The following is a 26,316-nucleotide window of genomic DNA, read 5'->3' as shown; positions in this document are numbered from 1 at the left end:
GTTCTATGTGTTTATGAGTCTGTTGTTGATTTTTTTTGTCTGTTTGTTTGATTTTTAGATTCCACATATAAGTGAAATCATGTGGTATTTGTCTTTCTCTGACTTATTTTACTTAGCATAATAACATCTAGGTCCAACCATGTTGCAATTCACTTTTATGGCTAATATTCCGTTGTGTATATGTAGTACTCTTCTTCATCCATTCACCTACCAGTAGACACTTGGGTTGCTTCTATATGGTGCCTATTGTAAATAATGCTGCAATAAACATAGGGGTGCACGTGTCTTTTTGAATTAGTGTTTTCATTTTCTTTGATCCGGTAAGTGGGATTACTGGATCATATAGCATTTCTAATTTTAATTTTTTTAGTAACCTCCATACTGTTTCCAACAGTGGCTGCATCAATTTACATTCCCAGCAACAGTGCCAATACTTGTTATTTCTTGTCTTTTTTTTTAGATTTATTTATTGTCTTTATTTATTTATTTATTTTGAGAGAGAGAGAGAGCATGCACATGCAAGCAGGAGAGGGGCAGAGGGAGAGGGAGAGGGAGAGAGAGATATAATGTGACGTGGGGCTTGATTTCATGAACCATGAGATCATAACCTGAGCCAAAATCAACAGTCAAATGCTTAACTGACTGAGCCACACAGGTGGCCCTTTTGTCTTTTTTTTTTTTTTTTAACACCTTGCTCTTTTTTTTTTGAATTTTTTTTTTGAATGTTTATTGTTTATTTTTGAGAGACAGACACAGAGCATGAGGAAGGGAGGGGCAGAGAGAGAGGGAGACACAGAAGCTGAAGCAGGCTCCAGGCTCTGAGCTGTCAGCAGACAGCCGGACGTGGGGCTCGAACTCACGAACTATGAGATCATGACCTCAGCTGAAGTCGGACACTTAACCAACTGAACTACTCAGGTGCCCCTTCTCTTTTTGATAGTAGCCATTTTGACTAGTGGGAAGTGATATCTCATTGTGGTTTTCATTTCCATTTCCCTCATGATTAGTGATGTTCAGCATCTTTTCTTGTGTCTTGGCCATTTGTATGCCTTCTTTGGAAAAATGTCTCTTCAAGTCCTCTGCCCATTTTTAAACTGGATTGTTTGTTTTTGAGGTGTTGAGTTGTATAAGTTCTTTATATATTTTGGATATTAACCCCTTATCAGTTATATTATTTATATATCTTCTCCCATTCACTAGGTTGCCTTTTTGTTGATGGCTTCCTTTGCTGGGTAAGATCTTTTTATTTTGGTGTAGTCCCACTAGTTTGTTTTTGCTTTCGTCTACCTTGCCTCAGGAGACGTATCTAGAAAAATGTTGCTAAGGGCAACATGTCCAGGAGATTATTGTCTGTGTTTTCTTCTAGGAGCTTTCTGGTTTCAGGTCTCACACGTAGATCTTTCACCCATTTTGAGTTTATTTTTGTATATTTTGTGAGGAAGCTGACCAGTTTCATTCTTTTGCGTGTAGCTCTCCAGTTTTCCCAGCACTGTTTATTGAAGAAACTTTCTTTTCTCCATTTATATTCTTGCCTCCTTTGCTTATAGATCAATTGACATATAGATGTGGGCTCTCTATTCTGTTTCATTGAGCTATGCATCTATTTTTGTGTCAGTTTCATACTGTTCTGATTACTACAGCTTTGTAGTATGTTTTGAAATCTGGGATTGTGATACTTCCAGCTTTGTTCTTCTTTCTCAAGATTGTTTTGGCTCTTTGAAGTTTTTTGTGGTTCCATACAAATTTTAAGATTGTTTGTTCTAGTTTTGTGAAAAATACTATTGGTATTTTGTTAGGGATTGCATTGAATCTGTATATTGCTTTGGGTAGTATGGACATTTTAACAATATTAATTCTTCCAACCATGGTTTATTTTTCCATTTATTTGTGTTTTCTTCAATTTCTTTCATCACTGTTTTACAGTTTTCAGAGTACAGGTCTTTAATCTTCCTGGTTAAGTTAATTCCTTGGCATTTTATTCTTTTTGATGCAACTGTAAAGGGAATTGTTTTCTTAATTTCTCTTTCTGCTTTATCATTATTAGTGTATAGAAATGCAACAGATTTCTATATGTTAATTTTGTATCCTACAGTAAACATTTATTTTTAAATCCTTACTGACAAATATGATTTTCCATTTTATGGAAAATTTCCATTTTCCATTTCCTTTTAAAATATTCAGAGTATTTAAGAAAACAATGCATATTATTTAGATACATCGTGGTTTCCATCAAATCCAACCATTTTAAGTGTTGCATTTGATTTAATACATATGCCAGAATTGATATGTCAAGGAACATAGGCTTTTTTTTACTTGGTTTTATTTTGCTTAATGATGTTTGATGGGCTCTGATGTTTATAATTGTTACCCAACAAGTACTTAAGGACACTGAAGACTAGAGTCATATGTGCCTATTCAGAGTTCACTTTTAAAGCTGATTTATTGATTTAGAAAGTAATAAGTAACGAAACTGAGTTTAATTTATCCATGTGACAAATAGCCCAGGGGCTAATTCCAAAATGATTCCAGTCACAATTTTCTGTTACTAATAGTAGCTGCTTATTTAGAGTGAATTTTCTTCAAAGATGGTCATTAAATATCCTTGTCTTTCCTTTCAACGCACTGTAATCTGTTACATATATCAAATATGAGTCATGGAATAATATTCAGGAACAAGTTCAATTACCTTTTTTTTCCAAAATAAAGCTATGTTAGGTAATTGTTTTTTATTTAAGTTTTTTTTTTCATAGCTATACCTTTTTTACTAAATTAACCTTTGAAAAAAAAGGATTCTCTTTTGTGATACCCATTGGACTATTATTTTTAGAAATGATAATTGGTCTCACATTTCTAGACCAAATTGCTTATTATTTAAAGTTCCCTTCAGTTGTCATAGAAGCAGGTTTGGGAATTGCATTATGAAGTTATTTTGCTTTTGTATTTGTATATGAGCCCCAGACAAAGCAAGGGGCCTGCTTTCATTTAAACGATTTTTAAAGTTACTCATGGGCATAGTTCACCTTCCTTATCCAAGAAAGAACTTTTGAGTTTGTTTGTAGTATATGTCCTATATATCTTCTGCCTTTTAAAAATATCTTTTACAAAAAATTTTTAAGTATATTTATTTTGATGATGAGGTTTAGTGGGGTTCATGGGGTCCAGAGCTGATGACCAAGATAGAATTCTTGAAGACGTCTTTGGTGCAAAAAGGTGATTTTATTGAAGCACGGGAACAGGATCCGCAGGCAGGAAGAGCTGCCCCAGACCTTGAGGAGAGACTGCTTATATACTATGGAGTTGGTGGGAGGTAAAGTCCAGGGGAAGTTTCCAGTGAGATTTTCATATGCTAAAGAAGAATCACAGGATAGTGGAGCCCTAGATATTGTCAAGTGATAGTTGTTTTCCCTCTAGCAAAGCATTAGCATTAAGACAGTAGGGAGTTCCTGGAGAAAAGTTTTACTCTGCCAGCCTCAAGTATTTGTCAGTGGGCTACAGGTTACAAGGAAATTTAATTCTATCTGCCATTTCCTTCTGCCTTTGATTCCCACATCACTATGGAGGAGTGATGGAGACTTATGTCCTGCAGGTCTATGATCTCTATCAGTTAACCATTTGTTTTTTCCCTTTCCTGTGTTCTTGGGCAGCCAGGAGTCCCCAAGGAATATCACACATATCTCATCTAGGTGGGGGGTGGGGGGGGTGGGAGTGTCAGCTTGCCTTTTGTTCCCTCATCACTGAGAGAGAAAGAGAGAGAACATGAGCAGGGGAGGGGCAGAGAGAGAGAATCCCAAGCAGGCTCCACACTGTCAGCGCAAAGCCCAGCACGTGGTTCGATCTCACCAACAATGAGATTGTGATCTGAGTCCAAATCAAGAGTCAGACGCTTAACCAACTGAGCCCCCCAGGCGCCCCTAAAAAGACGTCTTAAAAGGGTATCCTGCTCCAGTACAATGAGCACACTTTGCACTCAGATTTTGGTTTCTAATATCATTCTCCAATAAGAGAATAGGGAGCCAGACTCCTTGGAGAAACAGCTGGTTCTAACACTGAGGCAGGAAATAAAGAAGATAAGCCTGGAACATACTATAGTGCCAAAAGATAAGGAAGTGCTAAAAAAAAAAAAAAAAAAAGATACCCATATTGATTGATGTGTGAGTGTCCTGGTGGCTAAAAATAAGCAACAAAATAAAGTAATACTGGATCATAACTAACAGTATAAAATAAGTATTCATGAGTCTACGCTGATACAAATATTTGATTAAATAAGTTAATTAGTGGAAGAGAAGAGACAGATCTCCAAGGCAGAATTCAAAATAACTATGTAGATGGTCTGCCCTCGAGAAGCCGCAGCAGAACTGCACCCTGCGTAGGTTTGGGCTGCTCATAGTCACTTCCCTCTAAATGGTGTGGTGGCAGGGTGGGGGAGAGTAACTTTGCAGTGGAGAAATCTTACACTATTTCAGCCAGGTGGTCAAGGTCAGCATCAGAAGCCATAAATCTTGTTGGTAGTGTGTAGCTTTGATTTAATTTGACGAAAATAGCACTTTACCTCTGTAGCCTTCCTCCCAATAGCCCATAGCCTGACTCTTATTGTGAGAAGAACGTTAGACAAATTCTAAAAGTGGGGTGTTCTACAAAATACCTGCCTAGTACTACTCAAAACTGTCAAAGTCATTAAAAACTAGTAAAATTGAGAAACTACAACAGCCAAGAGGAGCCTGAAGAGACATAATGGCTAAACACAGTGTGACATCCTAAAAGGGATCTTGGAACAGGAAAAGGATATTAGGTAAATACTATAGAAATCTGAAAAAAGTATGGACTTTATTTAATAATAATGTATCAATATTGGTTCATTAATTTTAACAAAAGTACCATACTATATACAATGCTAATAATAGGGGAAACTAAGTGTAGAGTTATTAGTTATACTCTGTCCTGTCTTTTCAATTTTTCCATAAAACTGTTCTAAAAAAGTCTGTTAAGAGAAAGCGACTGTGGGAAGAGTGTGTCTCAACCAGCACTTGGATTCAGCTGCTTCATTTCCAACATGGAAGAAACTTACATCAATTCCCTGGACCCTGAGAAGCTATTATAATTCCCCTATGATAAAAACCACCAGATCAGGGCCTGCAGGTTTCCTTATCATCTTACCAAGTGCAGAAATAATCATCCTGATGTCGCAAACAAATTGGCTACTTGTCCCTTCAATGCTCGCCACCGGTTCCTCGGGCCGAAATCAGCCACTATATCTCAAGCTGTGACGATAAAAGTTGTATTGAGCAGGATGTTGTCAACCAAACCAGGAACCCTGGACAAGAGACTCTGGCCAAGAGCACCTGGCAGTGCCCCTCCTTGCGATGAAGACTGGGATAAAGATCTGTGGGAACAGACCAGCACCCCATTTGTCTGGGGCACAGCCAACTACTGTGGCAGCAACAACCCTGCAAGCAACATAGTTATGGAACATAAGAGTAACCTGGCTTCAGGCATGTGCATTCCCAAGTCTCTGCTGTATGTTCTGCCATGGAAAAACAATGGAAATGAACAGTAACTGAATATCTATTTCATCAAATGCCAGACCCTAGAATACTCTTGCTTCTTCCTGCTACCAATGGGTTCTTCATTTTTTCCCCTCCTAATCTAATTATAGAAAGATAAACTGTGACTTTCAAACTGACAAGTACCTTTTTCTTTTTTCCTCCCTGCTTTGACTTTCATTCATTTGATGCAGGAAAGAACCCTGAAACTCAGAAGAACTATTTCAAATAAAGCATCAACATAGATTAAAAAAAAAAGTCTGTTAAAAAATAGGTTACGGAGGAAAATAGCATGGACAATATGATCTTATGTAAATTTTATTCATGCATCTAATTCTCAAAATAAAGAGACTTTATTCATGTCAACATAAAGAAACCTTAGGATTTTTGTTGGACATACACTAAATTTACAGATACATTTTTGGAGTGTTGATATAGCTTTTTTTTAAAGTTTATTTATTTATTTTAAGAGAGATAGAAAGAGTGCATGCAGGAGAGGGGCAGACAGAGAGGGAGAGAGAGAATTCCAAGTAGGCTCCACACTGTCAGTGCAGAGCCCTATGCGGGGCTCAATCCCATGAACCGTGAGATCATGACCTGAGCCAAAATCAAGAGTTGGATGCTTAACCGACCGAACCACCCAGATGCCCCAGAGTGTTAATATAGTTTTAATGTTGAATCTTCCTACCCATAAGAATGGTATTGCTTTCTACTTAATATCTTTCTGTCTTTAATGTCTTTCAATAAAGATTTATTGTTAAAACAAAAAAAAATTAAGTTTAAAATGTTTATCAGTGAATTAAACAAACGACAGTAGTTTTGTTGATATTGTAAAATTTGAAGAGATCAGATGAGATTCTGCTGTTGAATGAATTAATTACAGTTAATTAGTGCATCTTCAGTTCAAGATGTCTTGATTCTTAGACCATGCATTCCATATATACTGTATGACTCCCTAAAGAGTTTTGTCTAGTGGAACACTTCTTAATTCTTTTTTAAAAAGTCAGCGTAGCAGTGTCCAAATTGGATTACTAGTCAGCCAAGGAATACTTTCTAAAAAACTAATAGCTAATGCTTATATAACATCTGTATATGTCGAGTACTTTCCATATATTAATTTGGTCCTTACAACAAACCTAAGGAGTATGAGAATGTTATTATCCTTCATCTGTTTGACAGATGTTTCCTTGAGGAAACATCTGAGAGTTTAAATGACCTCCCTAAGGTTAGACAACTAGTCTGAAAGAAAGCTGGGACTCAAGCCTGGCTTTCAAGTCCGTGCTCTGTGACCTGTTCTGCTGTACTAATTTTTGTATGTTACACATTATATGTTACTCGGCTTCTTGTGAAGATGAAGGCAAAGCTGGTGTCCTTCTAAAATCACATAACACAGTAGCCATTATATTTGTAGCCATTATAACTATCACTTTTAAGCTAGTATATGATGTTGGACTTAATAGTTATTTACAACTATTAATTTTTCATGATCTCTGTAGATAGTTGGGCTTGGGCACAAAGCTGTATTCTGTGAACTCCAAATTTTCTCTTGGATTTAGCCAGACCATCTGAGAACTGCATACTTAGACTACATTGTTATGGCCCTTCCTAATGTTGTCTCTGCCCTACTAGGCAATATGTGTTGAGTCTGCATTGAAAGGCATCGTATCGCTATGACAACTCGTGAGAGGACAGATGGTGATGGGATTTTTATGTTTATGAAAACAGGGCATGAGTTCTAAAAGATTAAGGAAAGCTGCTCTAGACAACGCATGTCCTTGTTTCTCAGTTTCAGTTACTATTTGTCTCACCAGTGGCCTTTTGGCCTCTGCTGACAGCTCAGAGCCTGGAGACTGTTTTGGATTCTGTGTCTCCCCCTCTCTCTCTGCCCCTTCCCCACTCGCGCTCTCTGTCTCTCAAAAATAAATAAAAGTTAAAAAAATCGGGGTGCCTGGGTGGCTCAATCGGTTGAGCATCCGACTTTGGCTCAGGTCATGATCTCACAGCTCGTGAGTTCAAGCCCCACGTCAGGCTCTGTGCTGACAGCTCAGAGCCTGGAGCCTGCTTCGGATTCTGTGTCTCCCTCTCTCTCTCTGCCCCTTCCCTGCTCATGCTCTGTCTCTCTCTGTCAAAAATAAGTAAACATTTTTTAAAAATTTTTTAAAAATTAAAAAAATAAGCTATTTCCTCAAGACGGGCATTGCACTTAAGTATGCAGCAAGTATTTTTTGCATGTTTCCCAGTTCATCACACAGAATATTAAAAAGTCATGTATTCAAGGATCTCTACTTAATGAAACTAATAATTTTTATTTGCTCCATTAAGCATTGTCTTAAGTGAAATGAGCCTTTAAAAACAAACTAAAACTGTATTTGGTAGTGAAGAACACAATGACTGCTGATAACAGTTTGGTACCACTGCCTTGATTCAAGCTAAGTTGCCAAATGTTCTGCTCATCATTACTTTTGTGTCATCAGTGCCAACGTCAGACCTGTGAAACAAACGAAGTCTTGTGAAAATTACTTTGACTGTATGATTCCTCTGAAAGGATCCTGGAGACTCCACAAAGCTCTTAGACTATTCTTTGGAAACTGCTATTCAAATCTATCCTTTTTTTAAAATCTGAAATATATTCAGTTTTTTAAAGAAAACTCCTAAGGAAGCAACAATTTTGCACATCTAAGTACGTCATTTAAGGTGAAAGTACTGTGTTGAATTTTAGGAAAATATAGAAAAGAAGGACCTTTGATATCAACTACTATTAACACATATGTATTTTCCTCTAAAATATAATTTAAAAACTAAAGTTACTATTTACATACAGTAAATTCAAACAATACAAGAAAGTATATATATGAAATGTCTCCCTTCTTTATACCACCCATACCTCTCTCTAAAGTTGAATATTCCTCATACATACTTCCAATAAAGACATTTTATTTTATAAAAGTATAATAAACAGAATCCAAGATACCTTTAATTTTTTTAATGTTTATTTGTTTACTTTTGAGAGAGAGAGAGCACAAGCAGGGGAGAGGCAGAGAGAGAGAGAGAGAGAGAGAGAGAGAGAGACAGACAGACAGAGAGAGAATGAATCCGAAGCAGGCTCCAGACTCTGAGCTGTCAGCACAGAGCCCTATGTGGGGCTCAAACCCACAAACTGTGAAATCATGACCTGAGCCAAGGTCAGACACTTAACCAACTAACTGTGCCACCCAAGTACTCCTGAATCCAAGATACCTTTAGAATAATTTTACTTTTACTTAGAGTAGAAGGCATCTTTTAATAATTTTTTTTTCATTTAGGGAAAACAGGTGAATGATAAGTCTCAAAGAGCTTTTTTTCCTCCTTTTGTCAGTACTGGAAAGTTCTAATTTTTTAGAGTTAAAAACAGTCTGTCTCCAACAAGCTTTAGAAATCAGTAACTTTAGTTAACCATCATTAACAAAAGATTGATGTGTACCACTTAATATATCAAAATATGTTTTAAGTGCAGTGGCTAAAGATCCAAGTTTGAAAACAGATCAGTATGGCCCAATGTTAGTGATGAAGAGGAAGGGTGGAGGGAGATGAATGGGAGAGGTGGGTAAGGACTAGGTCTTGGAGGCCAGGAAGGGAATTTGGATTGTACCCTAAGTATAATGGAAACCAACTGGAGAGGATGCATTGGTGATATCCGAATTACATTTTTTAAATGACCATTCTGGACACCTCTGCACAAAAGACAGACTTTAGGGTGTGAAGAGAGGAGATGGGGGATCAGTTAGGAGGTGGTTGTGGTAGTTGAAGTAACAGATGATAGTAGAGTAGACTAGGATTATTGACATTAGTGGAGATGGTGAGGCTCAGATTCAGAAAATATTTTGCATGTAAGTTGTCAGAGTGTGGTTTGAACTGGATGTAAGATATAAGGAAAGAAGGGAATTAATGCTAGACCTATGAGTTGTATGACTGAGGTGGGGTGGATTTACAAACCCTATCACTAAGGGGGTCTAGCAACAAAAGACCAGGGTATTAGGGGGATCTTCAGTGTGAATATTGAAATTGTCAACAATGACAGTGGGTCTAGGGGTGGAAATGAAGTGGTGATCCAGGTATTGAAGTTATTGGTTAGTGAGGAAGAAGTATGCCTGAGTGTTCAGAAGCTAATAGCCAAAAGGAGGGATAACAGATAGCAAAATTCAGTAACATGCGTTTTAAAGGTCTAGAGTTTCTGAGGGAGAATGGAAGATAGAGTTTAAAATCCATCAAAATACAGTGCTTTTAGGTCTAGTCAAAATTTCATGGGGACTTGGTCTAGAGTGATAGCAGAAGAGATGAACAAATGTGGCCTAACTGGAACAACAATTAGATTAACTTGACCATACTTGGTGACACCTTGGGAGTGGGAATTGAGAAATGAGAGCCAAAGTAGCCTCTGGGTTTCTGGCTTGTGTGACTGGATAAATTGTGACAGAAACCAAGATAGAGAATGCCTATAATAATGCCCAGGTATGTTGGGGAAGATGACCGGGACAGTTGAGTTTGAGGAGCATATAAGGTTTTCAAGTGGAGATGCCTTATAGGAAGTTGGATACAAGAGATTCTGGGGAAAACGAGATGGAAGAGGGAATGGGGGAGAGGTCAAGAGCCAGAGTGCAAGAAAAAGCAAAAGAAAATATGATTCATCACATTTTCATACCCTTAAAGCAAATGTGACTTCTGGTTCAACACAGTGGTCTGTTTTCACACATGCTCTCCCTTGTACTTTTTAAACTCCAGTAAAATGAAATAAAAGAATACAACTGGAAATGAACTTTAACAACAAAGAGAAAGAGAAATTGGAGAAATACCTAAAAGGAAGATGGAGAATCTTGCTGTTTAGTAAACAGATTGGAAGCAACACCAAAACAATTTGCAGAAAAGGGGGTTATGGCAGGGTGAGGAGTGACTTTCCTAACTAAACCCCCCAGTGAATCTTCAGGCTCAGCTTTGACTTTTGTGGTGTGTAAGAATGAGAAATATACGTGAAAATAGAAAGGTTATTTAAAGATGTGTCTAAAGAACAGCTGTATGATTTGATACCCTATCCCCTCTCTCATTCTTCATACAAAACATTCAAAATAACCCAGGTTAAAAAAAAATGGAGAGATTCTCTCTAGAGAAAATGAAGGAATTAAGTTGAAAGGACTACAAGCACTGGTGTGTGGTTGGCACACCAGAGTCAAGATCCCCTCATTCAGGCATTGCAGGAGAGGAAATGTCTCCAGCCTAATAACCAGACCTGTGAACAAAGTAGAGCAAGTTCCTTGAAGGAAAGAACATGGTACAGCAGCAGACCAGCTGACCATGGAGGAAATCTTTAGGAAATAAATCTTTAAGAAAACTGATGGCTATATTTTGGAGGAATTTGAGAAAACATATTATATTTTATTATTATATTATAAAAAACAGAACAAGAAAGCATTTGCAAATTTAAAATTTGATTAGAAAAATTGTAAATTAAGAGGGGTTGGAAATAACATTGGAATGTCATAGAAATATAGAGCAAACAGACAGATGGAAAATATGACAGGGAAAAATAGATACTCCAGAAAAGAATCAAAAATAGGAGGAAAGAAGCTGTCAAAGAAATAATAGAAGAAAACTTCCCAAGGCTGAGAAAAAAACATGCATCGTTAGACTGGAAGAATCTACAGAATGCAGAACAAGATGAATGAGAAAACACCTACATCTAAACACAGCCTCCTATAAGTCTTCCTATTGCCAAGTTAAATAATATTCTGAAAGATCTCAGAAATAACAATAGAGTGTATGTACAAGGAATAAGAATTACACTGCAAGGGCGCCTGGCTGGCTCAGTTGGTAAAGCATGCAACTCTTGATCTCAAGGTTGTGAGTTCAAGCCCCACTTTGGGCATGGAGCCTACTTAAAATAAAATAAATCATGTGAGTAGAAAACCAGAGTCAAGAAAAGAAGAAGAATCACACTGCCATCAGACTTCTCATTACTGTCACTGGACCAACGTCTTAAATACGCAGTAGGAAAATTATTTTGTTCTGACAAATTATTGATCAAGAATGTGAATGTAAAATTAAAAACATTTTTGGACAGCAAGAACTCTTAAGTGTACTTTGCACACACCACATTTGGTGTGGTATCAGAGAAAATAAGGCAAAAGACCAAGAAAGAGAAAAACATGGGTTGAAGGAAATACTGGCTTTAACCAGGAGGTGATTTAAGGACAGTTATAAGATGAAAGCTACACAGGAGGCTGTTCTGTGGTCAGTCAGGAAAGGCTCAGTGAGGAACAAAGTTCATTATAAATCACAGGTCTCAGAGAGGGGGTCACTGCATGCCATCCAGGGTCATAGGGGAAGCACCAGCTTTTTATCAAGTGGCAAAAGACAGGAACAGGAGGAAAATCTGGGCCAGAATCTTCAGTGGGGTTTCCACTGGAAAGTAAAGGCAGGGCCGAGCGTACAGTTTAGAACTGGCCAGTTTGAATAATTCCCATGGGCTCTAGGCCCTAGAGACACTCGCTAGTTGCTTAGCACCAGGTCTGGCTTCATTAAGCGCATGCCTCCTGGGGTGCTTGGGTGATAGAGGAGGTGTGGCTCAGGGTTTGGTTAATTTGCATATCAAAAGCCTCCTTCTGGCTGAGCCCACTGCTGGCTTTAAGAATTGACTAGCCCAGGAAGGAGCAGTCTCTCCCCAGCCAGAAAGATGTTGAAACATCATAATACACAGAAAATTAAAAGCATAAATAATACAGAGGCTTAAGAGACAACTAGTCTGCCCGAAGCAATAAGTGAGGGCCCTGAGAAGCCTATCTCTGAGAAGAAAATGTGTTCCATAGGATATCTAGCATACACTTGAGAAGCAGAATAATTCTTCAAGATTTGTTATAAGCTTGTTGTCTGTGGTACAAACACACACAAACACACAAACACACACACACACACATTCCAAGAAAATTCCTAGCATAGAAAGTACAAGAAAATGCAGAAGTTCAATAAGAAAACATTAGTCCTAGGAATTAAATATGGCAGTTGATTTGCCATTATGAAAATTTTCACATCCAGAGAAGTAGAGAGAGTAGCATGATGAATTCCTATATACCCATCACTGGATTCAACAATTATCAAAAATAAGCTACATTCGTTTCATCTATCCTTTCCTCCTTTTTTTTTTCTTACCTGGCACAGAATATTTAAAAGCAAACTACAGACAGTAAATAATTTTTACCCCTACATTCTTCAGTTTCAATCCCTAAAAGAAAATACATTTACTTTTTAAATCATAATGCCATTATGAAACCTACAAAATTAACAGTAATTTCTTGGTATAACCTAACATTCCAGTTCATAATCAAGTTTCTCCATTTGTCTCAAAAGCATGTTTGTATAGTTGATATGTTCAAATTGATCCAAACAAGATGCTTATGTGGTATCTGGTGTGTGGTTTTTTTCTCATGCCACCTGACATATTGAAGAAACAGTATCAGTTTGCCTGTAGAATATCCCACATTAAGGGTCTAACTTTATTTCCTTGAGGTTGTCATTTAGCTTGTTCCTCTATCCCTCTGTGTTTCCAGTAATTTGAAGCTAGTTGTTAAAAGTTTGGTTGGATTCAGGTTAAAATTTTTGGCAAGAAGCCCTGATAGGTAATGCTGTGTGAAATGTAGCTGTTTTTCAGTATTGTATGGAGTTCATGGAAAAAAATTCATTTTATCTTAAAATTAGAAAATTTGCTTCTGATAATACAGCATTGGACAAGGAAATCCTATCATACTGTGTGCTTTTCAGTGAACAATGTTCATGGGGTCATGTTAAGGTAAACTGCTGTTTGCTGGTTTTCAACTTTCAAAATCAAGTATACTAAGACAAGAAGATTTCATTGTATTTAGGCAACAGAAGGTTTTTATTAAGTTTGTCAACATAAGTTAGGAGGAGTTGGGTGGGGAAAGTGGGAAGACACTGGCATCCTTATCTGCAAATGAGGGAATTAAGAGATGTGGAATAAGAATCAGAAGTTTAAGTATATTTAAGACTGCAAAGGAGTATTCTATAGTATTAGAATAATATAATTATTAGAAACACAAGAAAGAGTCTAGTGTAAATGAACTTAATCTTCATCTCTCATATAAGAGGATTAATAGATAAGGTCTAAGATGTTTTTTACTGCTTCTGGTAATTAACCATTTTTATTTAAATTCTCGTAGAGGTAACTACCAGAGAAACTTAAGAACAGACTTTTTTCTTTTTCTTTTTTCTTTTTGAGAGAGAGAGAGAGAGAGTGGGAGAGGGGCAGGGAGACAGGGAGACAGAGGATCCAAAGCAGGTTCTGCACTGACAGCAGAAAGCCTGACATGTGGGGCTTGAACTCAGGAACCACCTGTGGGATCATGACCTGAAATCAGACGCTCAACCAACTGAGCCCCCCAGGTGTCCCAAGAACACTTTTAAAGTGGGTGTGTCTGGGGAGTGGAATTGGGGGTGGGAGGAGTGGAAAGCAATGTTGCTTCTTTATTGTACATTTTTCTGGACTCCGTGGTTGCTTTTAACCATGCACATTAAGGAAAGTAATAATTTTCCCCCGTAGTCTTAATAACTACCCTAAAACGTGGTTTCATCAAGTAAGCTCTACTTTAATATAACCTTAGTTTTCAAATGTATGAAGACACAGGTCAGATATATAAAAGAATTAAGCACACATCAGAAAAAATCTTTGTACTTAGTAGTTGTAGATCTAGAGCACAATAGTAGTGAATTCTGGCTTGCTGAAACAAATTGTATCAAAGTTCTATGCACCTAAAGGATTTGAAATGCTTGCCTTTTCAATGGTTGCCATTTGTTTCCTGATTTGAAGCCTCTCCTGACTGCCTTGTGCAGAGCCGGTTTCTTTAAAATTTAAAAACTTCACTGTAGTGATAGAATGGCACAAAGTAACAAACTGCCTCAACACAATGATAGTGAAAATAACCTCTGTAGCCAACTAAAGAAAAGCTAACAATGATAAACTTCAGGAGGATGATAGATGCTTTCCAGAGTAGTTTTCCTAATTGTTTTAAGCTGTGAGTGGTTAGTAACTTTCTCCCCAGAAATTAATCCATTGTACATAATGAATATAGACAACTAAAGAATTTCCAGGGGTGCCTGGGTGGCTCAGTCATTTGAGTGTCTGACTTTTGATTTAAGCTCAGACTGTGATCTCACAGTTCGTGGGTTTGAGCCCCGTGTCGGGTTCTGTGCTGACAGTGCAGAGCCTGCCTTGGATTCTCTGTGTCCCTCTCTCTCTGCCCCTGGTCCCCTCACACCTCCTCTCTCTCTAAAATAAATTTGTAAAATATTAAAAAAAAAAAAAAAAAGAACTTCCAGAAATTTTAAAAAGTTGGTTTTCCTGAGCAGGATAAATCGCACATGTCATTGGAAGATCAGATTTCATAACTCCCCATGCTTGAAAGAATTCGGAATTTGAAGAGTGCTTCAGGCAAGAAATGCAGGGTCAAAATCTGCATTGCCTAAGAAGAGTTTCTAGTGATGATCTCTCTGAATGTAATCCTAGCTGTAAAAAGAGAAAGATATGTGAAAGCTTTAAAATCATGCCATGGAAAAATATTATCTAGATAGCAAGCATTTACTTCATGCATACTGGTTTTAACACAGTGTATTCAGATTTAAATTACAGATGTTTTTGGCCTAAGTTTGTTAAATGCACAGATCTCTCCCCTCAAAACTTTTTTGAATGTAATGAAATCTCTGGAAATGAGCCCTGAAGTTTGTTTAAAGTCCCAGTAGATGTTGAGTTTACCTCTTCCAACCATTGAGCTCTGTTGTTTACCTTTTCATCTCAGATTACTAATTTTCATTCATTATAAAATCCGGCAGAAGAATAAATTATGTATATTTTATAATTCACGTATTCTAAGTATTATTTGCTTTTCAGTGCCACTTAACAGTTATTTATAGAATGTGGTTATTGAAATCAGCAATGGATGTGAAATCAGACTGAATCATAATGTTGGCATTAATCCTAGATTATATAACAGTGGATGAATGATTTAATTTATCTGGGCCCATTTCCTCTTTTATGAATAAAGGAGTCAGATTGACCCTTTAATCCATCATTCTGTGTCATCACCTAAATCATTAAGGGTTCCTGTGTTTTAAAAGATTTTATGAAGAGTATAAACAACCTCGTTATCCTCAGTTCTTGCCATGTCCCTTAAACAAGTAACATGTGGAAAACACGAGATGATTTTCCCTTCCGCCTAAATTTATAAAATCTAGGAATTTATAAATTTGGTTTAACAGTTCAAAATTTTAGTCTGAGGAAAAAGAAAAACTCCATATTAGACCTAATAGATACTAAACCAAAGTGAAATATAATTTAGTGTTTAAAGTACAGTATTCATGAAAGAAAATCCGGAGGGCTCTGTTCCAGTTATTAGTACTGCTAAACAACCTACCCCCAAATGTAGTGGCTTAAGACAATAATAATCATTTAATTAGCTCAGAACTCGCATTCTGGGTAGCTCCCTTCTGCTCCACAATATCAGCTGGATGTTGGGCTATTATTGCCCAAAGACTGGGGCTGATTAAGCATTTTCTCAGCTCTTCCCTTTATAACAAAACACCTTGGAAACATTTTCTATAGTCACTATCGCTAATTCCCCTCTACCGGTTTTCCTTTTTAAGATTTTTTTAAAAAATGATTCTTTTTTTTTTGTTAAAATGTTTATTATTTTTGAGAAAGAGAGAGAAAATCAGCAGGGGAGGGGCAGAGAGAAAGGGAGCCAGAATCCCAAGCAGGCTCCACGCCATCAGCACAGAGCCTGATGTGGGGCTCAAACTCATGAACTGGGAGATCATAACCTGAGCCACCCAGGTGCCTCCAAAATAATTCATTTTGAAATAACTTCAAATATAGAGAAAATCTGCCAGAAGGGTGAAGATTCCTGTATCCCTCACCTAGATTCCCCAGTTACTAACATTTTATCGAATTTGCTCCATTGTTCAGTACTACTCCCTCTCCATATACGCATACCCAACACACATGATCATTCATCCTTTTTTGAACCTTTAGAAAACAAGCTTTATACATGATATCCCATCACTACTAAATATTCTAGTCTGTGTTTTCTAACTAGAACATTCTCGTATATAACATTGTTACAACATTGCCATCCAGTCCACAAACTTCATTCATATTTTGCCAAATGTCTCAGCAGTATCCCTTGTGATACCTCTTCTGATCCAGGCTGCTATCCAGAATATGTGATGCATTTAGTTGTCATGTCTGTTCAGACTCATTCAGTCTGAAACAGTACTGCGGTCTTTCCCTTGAGAGTTTTATTGAGCAGAGACTTTATGTTATGTAGGATGATCCTGGAGTACTTTAATATGTTCCTCATCTGACCTCCACCCACAAGCTTTAGCATCCATTGATGACTCCCTTCTGAATCAAACACCTCTATGATAATTGCCAAGTGGTGATTTTCTATTTCCTTCATTCCTTCTACATTTATCAGTTGGGGAGCTTTTCCTTCATTCATTTATCGGTAATATAAGGACTCATTAGTTCCTATTTTATTTGTCAGGTGGTAATCCATTACTATCATCATTTATTTTGACATTAAAATTGTCTATTTGGCCAGTAGGAACCCCTTCAAGTTACATCCTGTGTTTTGATATGTCCCATTATTCACTGAGCATTTCCTTACTTTTTGGGATAGAAAGTATCCCAGGGTCATTTTGTACTTTCCCTGACCTAGTTCTGGAATCAGTCTTTTCTCAAAATAGCTCTGGTCCCTCTTAGTGGAGGTTAGGTATTTAGAAAACAACATCTGGGCACTTGATGTGCTCAATGCTACAGGGGTGTCATCACTTCTGGGCCCTCTCAGCCAAAAAGGCTAGGAAGATATCTACGTATATGTAGAAGCAGCCTAATTTTAATATGTTGGAGCTTTGATTGCAAGATAGTATTGCATGATATTCCAGTCAGGGAGAAAAATTAACTTTTATTTTCTTCGTCCCTTCTCCTCCAGGTATGTGTAATCCTAGAAACTATAGTGACACACCTCCAACCTCAAAGAGCACGGTGGAGGAGCTTCACGAGCCAATCCCTTCTCTCTTCCGGGCGCTCACAGAAGGAGACACTCAGTTGAACTGGAACATTGTTTCCTTCCCTGTTGCAGAGGAACTCTCGCATCATGAGAATCTGGTTTCCTTTTTAGAAACTGTGAACCAGCCACACCATCAAAATGTGTCTGTTCCTAGCAATAATGTTCACGCACCTTACTCCAGTGACAAAGGTAACTGCCCACAGCTGACTTTCTATCTTGCCCCCTCACTTTCTGGGTGGTCTGTGAAACCTACAGTATCTTTGAGTTTGTCTAATTTTAAGTAAATTCTGGACTTTAATGACCCTAATCCCTAAGTAGATAAGGAGGCATGTCAGGCATATAGTCACCACTCCTTCATGGTCACAGTGATAGAGGTTGTGTTGGAAGATAGATAATCTGGTTCTAATTTTGATGTTTATTTGTGTTAGGCTTAAATTGTTCTTTCCATAGGATAGCAACAGTGCTGCTTACTTCATATAGCATTGCACACTGTCAGGTAATATTCAGAGTGTCCTAGGAAGTCACGTTTTTGTAATAGCATTGGTACCAAAAATGCTACTGAGGTCATCTGCTAAATTTCTTTATGAGCAAGTTGGTATTACAGACGTCTAATCTCCAGGTATAAACTGTCCCCAGTGCTGTTGGTCAGAAGGGGAACTAAATGAAAGAATGACTTGTATAACTTTGAAAACCATATTAAAGAACGCTTATTAGTGAGGATAGGTCATTCCTTAATGTAAAGGGCATGTAACTTTTATAAAATCTTTGATATTTTCAAGTAAAAGGCTCTGCACCATTTTACTGTGGAAGAATATGGCAATGATGAAGTTTTTATTTCTTAAAATATGAAATGAATTATGCATAAATAGTATAATTTGTATTATTTCTTATTTGGCTTTTTCTTGTGCCCTCCCTTATAACCCTGCCTATCTGAAATAGTATGACCTTTGGATATCAGTAGTAAAAGCAAAACAGCATTTGTTAATGATACTCAGAGTAAGCATTCTTGTTGCTTTTTGGTTATACTACCTTAAGAGACAAATTGCAGATTTTGGAAAACATCAGAAATATATGGAATATGCCTTATTAAGGTATTTTGCTATCATTTTCTCCACTAAAATGTAATCAGTATAATAGGCATTCAATGATAATTCATAAATTTTGTTCAAATATCATTTAATTTAATAAAATAATTAGCAGGAAGCCAAGTTTCCTGGAAACACCAACTATCTTTCGAGACAAAGTTTCTCCTCTTTGACACCTTCTCTAGGTGCCCCTGCTCTTACCTCTAGAGCAAATTAGCTCTATTCCTTCTCCCCATATTTGTGTTTTGACTTGTTGTCTGTTTTTAACTTATAGGTCTACCATTTTGTACTTAGTTCCTTGGATTCTCTCATTACTCTTTGAGTCCATAATGGCCATTCCATAGTAGGTGATCCATAAATACTTGTTCAATTAATAAATGAAAAAAAGTTACTAATCACCTGGAGATTCAAAGCTCCCCTGTCCTGCTCAGTCCCTAGTCTGCCTGGTCTCATGCTGTACTGGCCTTCGTGTTTTCTGTCTTGACTTGATCTCATCTTCTATAGCCAGTGATGGTTCTGCTGTCTCCTGCTGCCAACCTTTCACTGCAGCGGGACTGGCCTCCACTCCGTTCCCCATGCTCACTGCACTGGTCTCCTTGTGACTTTCCTTATTTTGTTACCTGGTAACTTTGCATTTCACTCTTCTTCCTAATACAAGCCCGCTCTTTTCCATTAAACCTTTCCTTGCTATTCAGACGCCTGGTAATTTATCAGTTCTATAAATGGCTCTGTAAAATAACAGACTCTAATCATACACTCTCTATTAATATTTTTTATTGTCTTTATTTATTTCATGTACCCTATCCTCCTAGCTAGGTCATTATATGACATTAACCACCAGGAGAACTAAAAATTGAAACAATCAAAAATAGTTGTGTTGGAAAGCAAGACTAGAAATTGCTACTGATAATATGAGCGTTTTTAAATAGCTAATGCAGAATTGTGCCAAGTATTGCTAACCATTTTGCATCATTTGAATTAAGTTTGTTTTGTTTTTTTTGTAAATTCTCAGTATAGCTTTAGAACAGTATTTTTCAAACTTCTTTTAGCCAGAGAATTCTCTCCTCTAAGGAAATCTTATCAGAAATGCCCAATTTGAGGTGCCTGGGTGGCTCAGTCAGTTAAGTGTCCAACTTTGGCTCAAGTCACTATCTCATGGTTCTTGAGTTCAAACCCCTCATCAGGCTCTCTGCTGTCAGTGCAGAGCCCATTTCAGATCCTCTGTCTCCCTCCCTCTCTGCCCCTCCTGCTCACGCTCCCCCCACCTCTCTCTCAAATATAAATAGAAAGAAGGAAGGAAGGAAGGAAGGAAGGAAGGAAGGAAGGAAGGAAGGAAGGAAGGAAGGAAGGGAGGAAGGAAGGAAAGAAGGAAGGAAAGAAGGAAGGAAAGAAGGAAGGAAAGAAGGAAGGAATGCCCAATTTAAAAGGCACAGCTCTGAAGCATAGCAAACGTTAAGCCTAGTAACCTTAACTTTGAGATCAAAGTCCAGAATCTGATAAAGTGACTAAGGAAGTCCTTTACCTTCTTCAACTGGAGTGGGAGACTCTGGCTTCTTTCTCAATATAATTAACAAATGTGATCTTTTTTCCTACACCTCCTCCATTGTCCTGTGTAGACTAGCAGTAAGAGAACCAAGAATAACTATTAATATCAGACAGGTATTAAAGCATTTCCTGATTTTCCTCTTTCTTGCTCTGAGCTCTTAATTTTTTCTTTTTCAGAACACATGTGTACTGTGGTTTATTTTGATGACTGCATGTCCATACATCAGTGTAAAATATCCTGTGAATCCATGGGAGCGTCCAAATATCGCTGGTTCCATAACGCCTGCTGCGAGTGCATTGGTCCAGAATGCATCGACTATGGTAGTAAAACTGTCAAATGTATGAACTGCATGTTCTAAAGAAGGAGAAGAATGCAAACCAAAGCAATCTAGACAACAAGAAAGATATGAAAAACTATTCATTGAGCTCTACTGGTTGCACCGGCATGCTAGCTGGTTAAGAAGATAGAATTTGGACAGAGTTAAAGTATGACAAATCCAGTAATGTGTTAAATTATAATTATCACTGCTCTGGTTGATTTTATAGCCCACTGGCAATAAGCCCTTTCCTCTTAAATACATTTACAACTTTGATCATATGAGAAGCAAGTACACAGAGAATTTCTTGAAAGATCTGAGGTTTTTTGACAAAGCCTGATGTCATTTTTTTTCTAGCATTCCAAAAGCCTTTGGTTTTGAAAGTGTTAGAGCACATTAACAGAAGTTATGACTTCTTCATATACTACTCCTGGGACACTGAGTTTTTCCAGTCGTACACCAGTCTTCACTCACTGTACCTTGTCTCATTTATCTCTTCTATAAATAGGGTAGATAGTCCGATGAGAACTCACATAAATTTCACCATTAAAGGCTTAATTTCAAACCTTGTAATGTTGGTTTTAGAAAGTAAATGCTTACTACATTTTACAGTTTAAAACTCTTACGTAGTAGAATCCATCCTGTAATACACATGCTGACAGAGCTTTGAGGAAAATTTCTCCTTCTCTTACATGCCCCTGCCCAAAGTGCTGAGGTAGGTGAATTCTGACCAAGAATTGCAAGGCACACCTATGACATTGCATTAAATATTCTGCTAGGGTATAAAGAATTAGGAAGATAAGCATTTCTCAGACTTAAGGTACCAGCTTACGGAACACTCAGGATGGGAAGTGCCTGCCAAATCAGACTCCACTTAGAGCACCAGGGAAACACTTCGTCCTGTTGTACAGACAGCGTGGGCAGAGCCTTGTTCCTAAGCTGAGTGACAGGAGGAGATAAAGAGGAAACTCTCCGGTGTGAACAGGGAAGGTTGAAAAAGCTGGCAATTCTTATGGGAAGCAAACTTAAACTATTTTGTTATAGTGTAATCTTTCCTTTAGGTTTCCATCTGGATAGAATGTTCTCACTACAAAGTATAATCAGACAGTGGGAGGTGAAGGGTATGCAATGAAAAAGAAATCTCTGTTTAAGATGATGTTAACTCCAAGTACACTACAGACTATTTTGTTTTATATGTTTCGATAATGATAAGCTTAAATACTATGTGTCCTTCATCGTAATAAAATCCCAGTCTTCAAGCATGAATCTAAAACATAAATATTTATATTACAGAGACTCTTGACTATACAAAATTATTAATTTTTCAGTACATTATGAGTTACAAGTAACTTGCAGGAATATCTTTTTTGTATGTCTAAATATTTTAGTACATAAAAATAGATAATGCTCTTAGACACTTTGTATTTGTATTCATTGTATGAACAATAGTTAATTACAAAATCATATGTAATATCATAATTAACTATCATAAAATCTAAAGCCTTAATACCTTTCTGTTCTTTCAGACTACTCTAATGAATACTAAAGGTACTTTAGCCTTTTCAAAAACGTTTGGCCTTTAAAAAAAAAGTTAAAATTTAGCTCTTGTGTGTATTTTTTTTAATAGGAAAACATTGGGATATCCTTTTCTTACTTCCACCTAAAATGCCTCTGTTTAAAAGTGCCTTGAAAACATTTTGGCTTTCCTTCTTCATTAATGCCTACAAAGGTAATGGTTTTCTTAAAACCTTTTAAACTAAAAAAGAGAAAGTTTTAAAGGAATCTACATCCAGGTGCTTCATTTCCACTTTGGTATTCTTCAAAGTAATTTCATATCTCTGAATATAGAAATCCTTCTGTGTTTATTGACAGTGCTTAATGTTGCCTTAACTATGACACTTTTTAACTGCATTTATCATCTTTATTAGGACTTCATTATTAAATTTTTAACTGTAATATCTCTTCTGCCCTTATACTGGGAAGGTAATTTCTTGAACCATATTGTATTTGAACTGATTTTCCTTACATCTATTTCTCCCAGTAGAAATTATCCCTAAATGCAATGGTTAATTTCATATTCAATTTTGCTTTGTTTTTGTGGTTTATGAGGGGATTGAAAGACAGAGTTTACCTAAAAGATTCCATTACCAGTTTATAATGTATTTCAAGTTTTTAATAATAATGTTTTCCAAAATAAAAGTATAACATTTCAGAAGCCAGTAACCCCACTAAAATTTAGACCCTTTATTACTATTCTAGATATGATTTACTTCTAACTTGAAGCTCTGGTAAAAATTCTTTTTTTTTTAAATCAAAAATTAGGTTAACTATTTTATAACTAGATCAAAAAACCCCTAAATCAGTAGGTATTATAAAAGCTATATATAAAAGTTTCTTTCCTAGGGTAAGACATGCCCCTGCTAGTTAGTTTTCCTGTCTCTCTTTGTCCCCATAACATCTAATTATTGCAGAAATGTACTCAAAATAGTGGCACCAAATCAAATGATAATTCAAATAAAGTAAGTCTTTGTTTACATAGAATGCTATAAAAGAGAGGCTTTCATTTAGAAATAATATTTCTAAAGCTTCAGGAAACAAAATTGGTAAACTTTTAGAATATTTGAACAATTATTTATAAAGCAGAGTAGCATCAACATAGAGAAAAGAAACTAAAACTTCTGAAAAATGAGGTAGATATGAATAAGCCACATATTTAAAGTTTGTTTTTGTGAAAGCTTCCTTGAAGATTTTTAAAATCTATCCTACATTCCCCAGAGTCTATGTTAATTGTATTTCACATGATCTACAACATGTAGAATTACGCATTTTTTTCTTTGGTTGTCCCTATAAGCAAAAGAGTATTTTAATAAAAAATTGAAATGACTGTGTCCTGCTTTTTGCTAACTTCAGTGTAGAACAAACACTAGAATAAATGTGACATTTCTGTCTAGTGAAGTTCTAGTTTGAGGGAAGCGTGTACCCTTCACTCTGGATGTCCCTACACATTGTGTTGAAACAAAGGCTCTTTAATAGTTTGCTCTCTGCTTTTTCATGCGCTTTGTTCCAATACGGGGGAAACTTTGAAATGAAATACTTAACATTCTCCTTGTTCTACAAGGCTCAGGAGATCTATCTGATGGTTGGAAGGAGTCACAGGAAGGTCAAGGTAGGAAAATCACTCCCCGCTCTCCCACAGTGACCCTCATGGGATGACGTTATTAGAATTGAGAGCCATAAATGGTACCTTTATGATAGATTCAGCGTTGTTTCCCAGAATCTACGTTCTGACAGCTTGGTGGACAGGGCTTCTAGAGAGGGGAACATTCTAGAGGACAGGTTGCCTGCCGAGTGATTTAACGGAATGAGAAATCTAAGGAGTTCGGGGGTAGAATTCATTTCAAGTAGGACCATACATTCGATGAGGAAAGTTGTTCTTTTGCTGAAGCTGTCCAGTGGCGGTGAGTCATGTGACCCTGAGAGGCAGAGGGTCTTGATCTGAAGATGCCCAGTGGAGCGAGATCCTCTCAGCGGGGGAAACCAGCAGGCCGGCAGGCTGCAGTATGGCAGGCCCACCCAGCGGACCACGCCAGGCATGTTCTGAGTTCCTTAAGCTGGCGGACACTCCATTGGCTTATAGGTGTTAAGAGTCACGACTCTTAGGCCTCTTAGATTTTTCCTAACCATTTGAAAAAAAGTTCATTTTACATCTTTTTGTTTTGAAGTCTGTGCTTGAAGGATGGAGTCAGCAGCAACTCCAGGGCCCAGCTTTTGAGATGAGAATTCTCAGTACAAAAGCAGAGAGAAAAATTTCTGCCCTCCCAGCATGGTGCTGTGACTCAGAAAGAAACCTGGAAAAGTACAGAACCCTCATCTATCACGGGGACCGAAATGTCCTGATTTGATTGAAGTTAGCCACTGAATTTAGACACAGACACCACCGAACTACTTCTGTGGCAATAATGATTGCATTGTGAGCCCTCCTGATGTACACGATGCCACAGCCAGAGTGATCCTTCTAACACAGATGTGCAGGTAATAGCTCCCCAACCCCAGTTCCAAATCCCATCGAACTGCAAGGCCTTTGTGCTCCTTTGCCTCAGGGGCTCAAGTTACCTAGTAGGAGCAAAGCAGACAACTACTTTTTGTTTTTCAGCAGTCTCCTCTGCTTCAGTGGATTTTGCTTCTGGGGGGGGGGGGGGGAGTGGGGAGGTGGGGGTAAGCAATCAATCGCATTTGCCAGAAAATGGGAAGAGGCCTGGGTCTCCCAGACCATGGGGACTGTGCTCCAGGCCTCAATGTGCCCTCAAGTGTCCTGGTTCCAAAGTCAGCAGTTGCCTTCTTCTAGAGGTTTCAACTTACGGCTATTAGCAGCCCAGCCCCACCCTCCGTGTCTAGGGCCCCCAGACTTGCCTCTAGGATCCTGTGAGATGCAGGGTAGGTAACAGAGCCTTGCTCTTGGCAGATGTTGGCTGCAATAGGGCTCTGGGTCAGATTTTACTTGATTTGAAGAAAATGATGAGAGAAGACTTGTTGGAGTCCTGGGTTTGTGGAATGACATTTTCTTCTCTCAGCCTTATCCACCGGCGGCCTCACTGTCCTCTCCTCCCGCCTCACACCCCCTTCCCTCATCCTCCTGTTCTCTCTGCTGCTGGCCTTGCCCTCCCTCAGCACACCACATTTATGCCACCCTTGGGATTTGCATGAGTTGTTTCCTCTGCTGCCCTCTGCTTTTTATGCAGATTTTGTTTGCTTGTTCTTATTCCTGTCTGAGCTCAAATATCTCTACTACCATCTCTCAAGGAATGGCCTCTCCCCAGTCACCCCTCCTATTACCATTTTATTTTTTTTATATCAGGTAACTCTCCGAAAGTATTTATCGGTGACTTTTCTATTCTCCTCTAACTAGCATGTGAGGCCCATGAGGGTAGGGAACTTGATTCTTTATCACTGCCTTGAACAGTTGTCCAGCACCCTTAAGTGTGGGACACATGGCAGACACAGATGCTTTAGGGATGAATGAATGATAGCAGGTCCTCTCATACTTCTGCTTAAAATGCTGGCTCCTCAGATAAAGGCCCAACTCCTCAGCAGGTCCCTAAGGGCCCCATTCTGGTCCCGCTCATCCAACCAGGCCCACCTCAGACCTCTTCCATTTTGATGTGTGGTCATTGAACTCAACGGTCAGGAAAGATTCTTGAGACGGTAAGGTGCAACTTAGTAAGTTTATTTAAGTAGCATGAGGTCAGGACTCGTGGGCAGAAAGATCTGCACATTTTGCTGTGTGAGGCTGGTGGTTTCATACTTAGTGATCAAAGGGAAGGGGGCAGGCAGGAAGTGTCAGATTACAGAAGCCTTTTTACATTTCTTTGAATTTCTGCTTGTAAAACTACTTTTGCAAGATTCCTCTGGTGCTTGTCATTCAGTTCAATATTAACTATAGGTGAGATTTGCAGGCAGTCGTGAGACCCTTAAAGAATGTAGCAAGCAGCACATATTCAATGTTTATTGAAACTATGCAGGCTTTAGGCCAGCCTTCTTGGCTAAGGGTAAACATTTTCCTGCTTCTGTCCCTCATCATATTCCCCCCTAACCAATTTTCGGTCCTTAAATCTTTAAGGTTGCTGAAGGGCAAAGGGTTCATTGTCTGTAACTTCTTCAAGCTGACAGGGAGTTGTAGAGATATTCCTACCTATGATCCAAAATTGGTCACTGTCTGTTCCTATGA

The 26,316-nt window shown here is 38.0% G+C and overlaps 1 protein-coding gene and 1 pseudogene across 3 annotated transcripts in view; both read left to right on the top strand.

Moving 5' to 3' along the window:
* Window positions 1-23,475, top strand: part of TWSG1 (twisted gastrulation BMP signaling modulator 1) — a 73,124-nt gene extending 49,649 nt beyond the window's left edge. For all 3 annotated transcript variants that reach the window (XM_053205493.1, XM_027068489.2, XM_015061609.3), the window contains exons 4-5: window positions 17,567-17,833; window positions 20,452-23,475. In XM_053205493.1, the coding sequence (XP_053061468.1) occupies window positions 17,567-17,833; window positions 20,452-20,633 (449 nt within the window). In that variant the 3' untranslated portion in view covers window positions 20,634-23,475. The remainder of the gene's footprint in view (window positions 1-17,566; window positions 17,834-20,451) is intronic.
* Window positions 3,700-11,601, top strand: LOC128312301 (gametocyte-specific factor 1-like; annotated as a pseudogene).
* Window positions 23,476-26,316: the final 2,841 nt, after the last annotated feature.

The sequence above is a fragment of the Acinonyx jubatus genome, chromosome D3 (assembly GCF_027475565.1).
Source record: "Acinonyx jubatus isolate Ajub_Pintada_27869175 chromosome D3, VMU_Ajub_asm_v1.0, whole genome shotgun sequence".
Classification (NCBI taxonomy): Eukaryota; Metazoa; Chordata; class Mammalia; order Carnivora; family Felidae; genus Acinonyx; species Acinonyx jubatus.
This window is presented reverse-complemented; position numbering and strand designations above follow the sequence as displayed.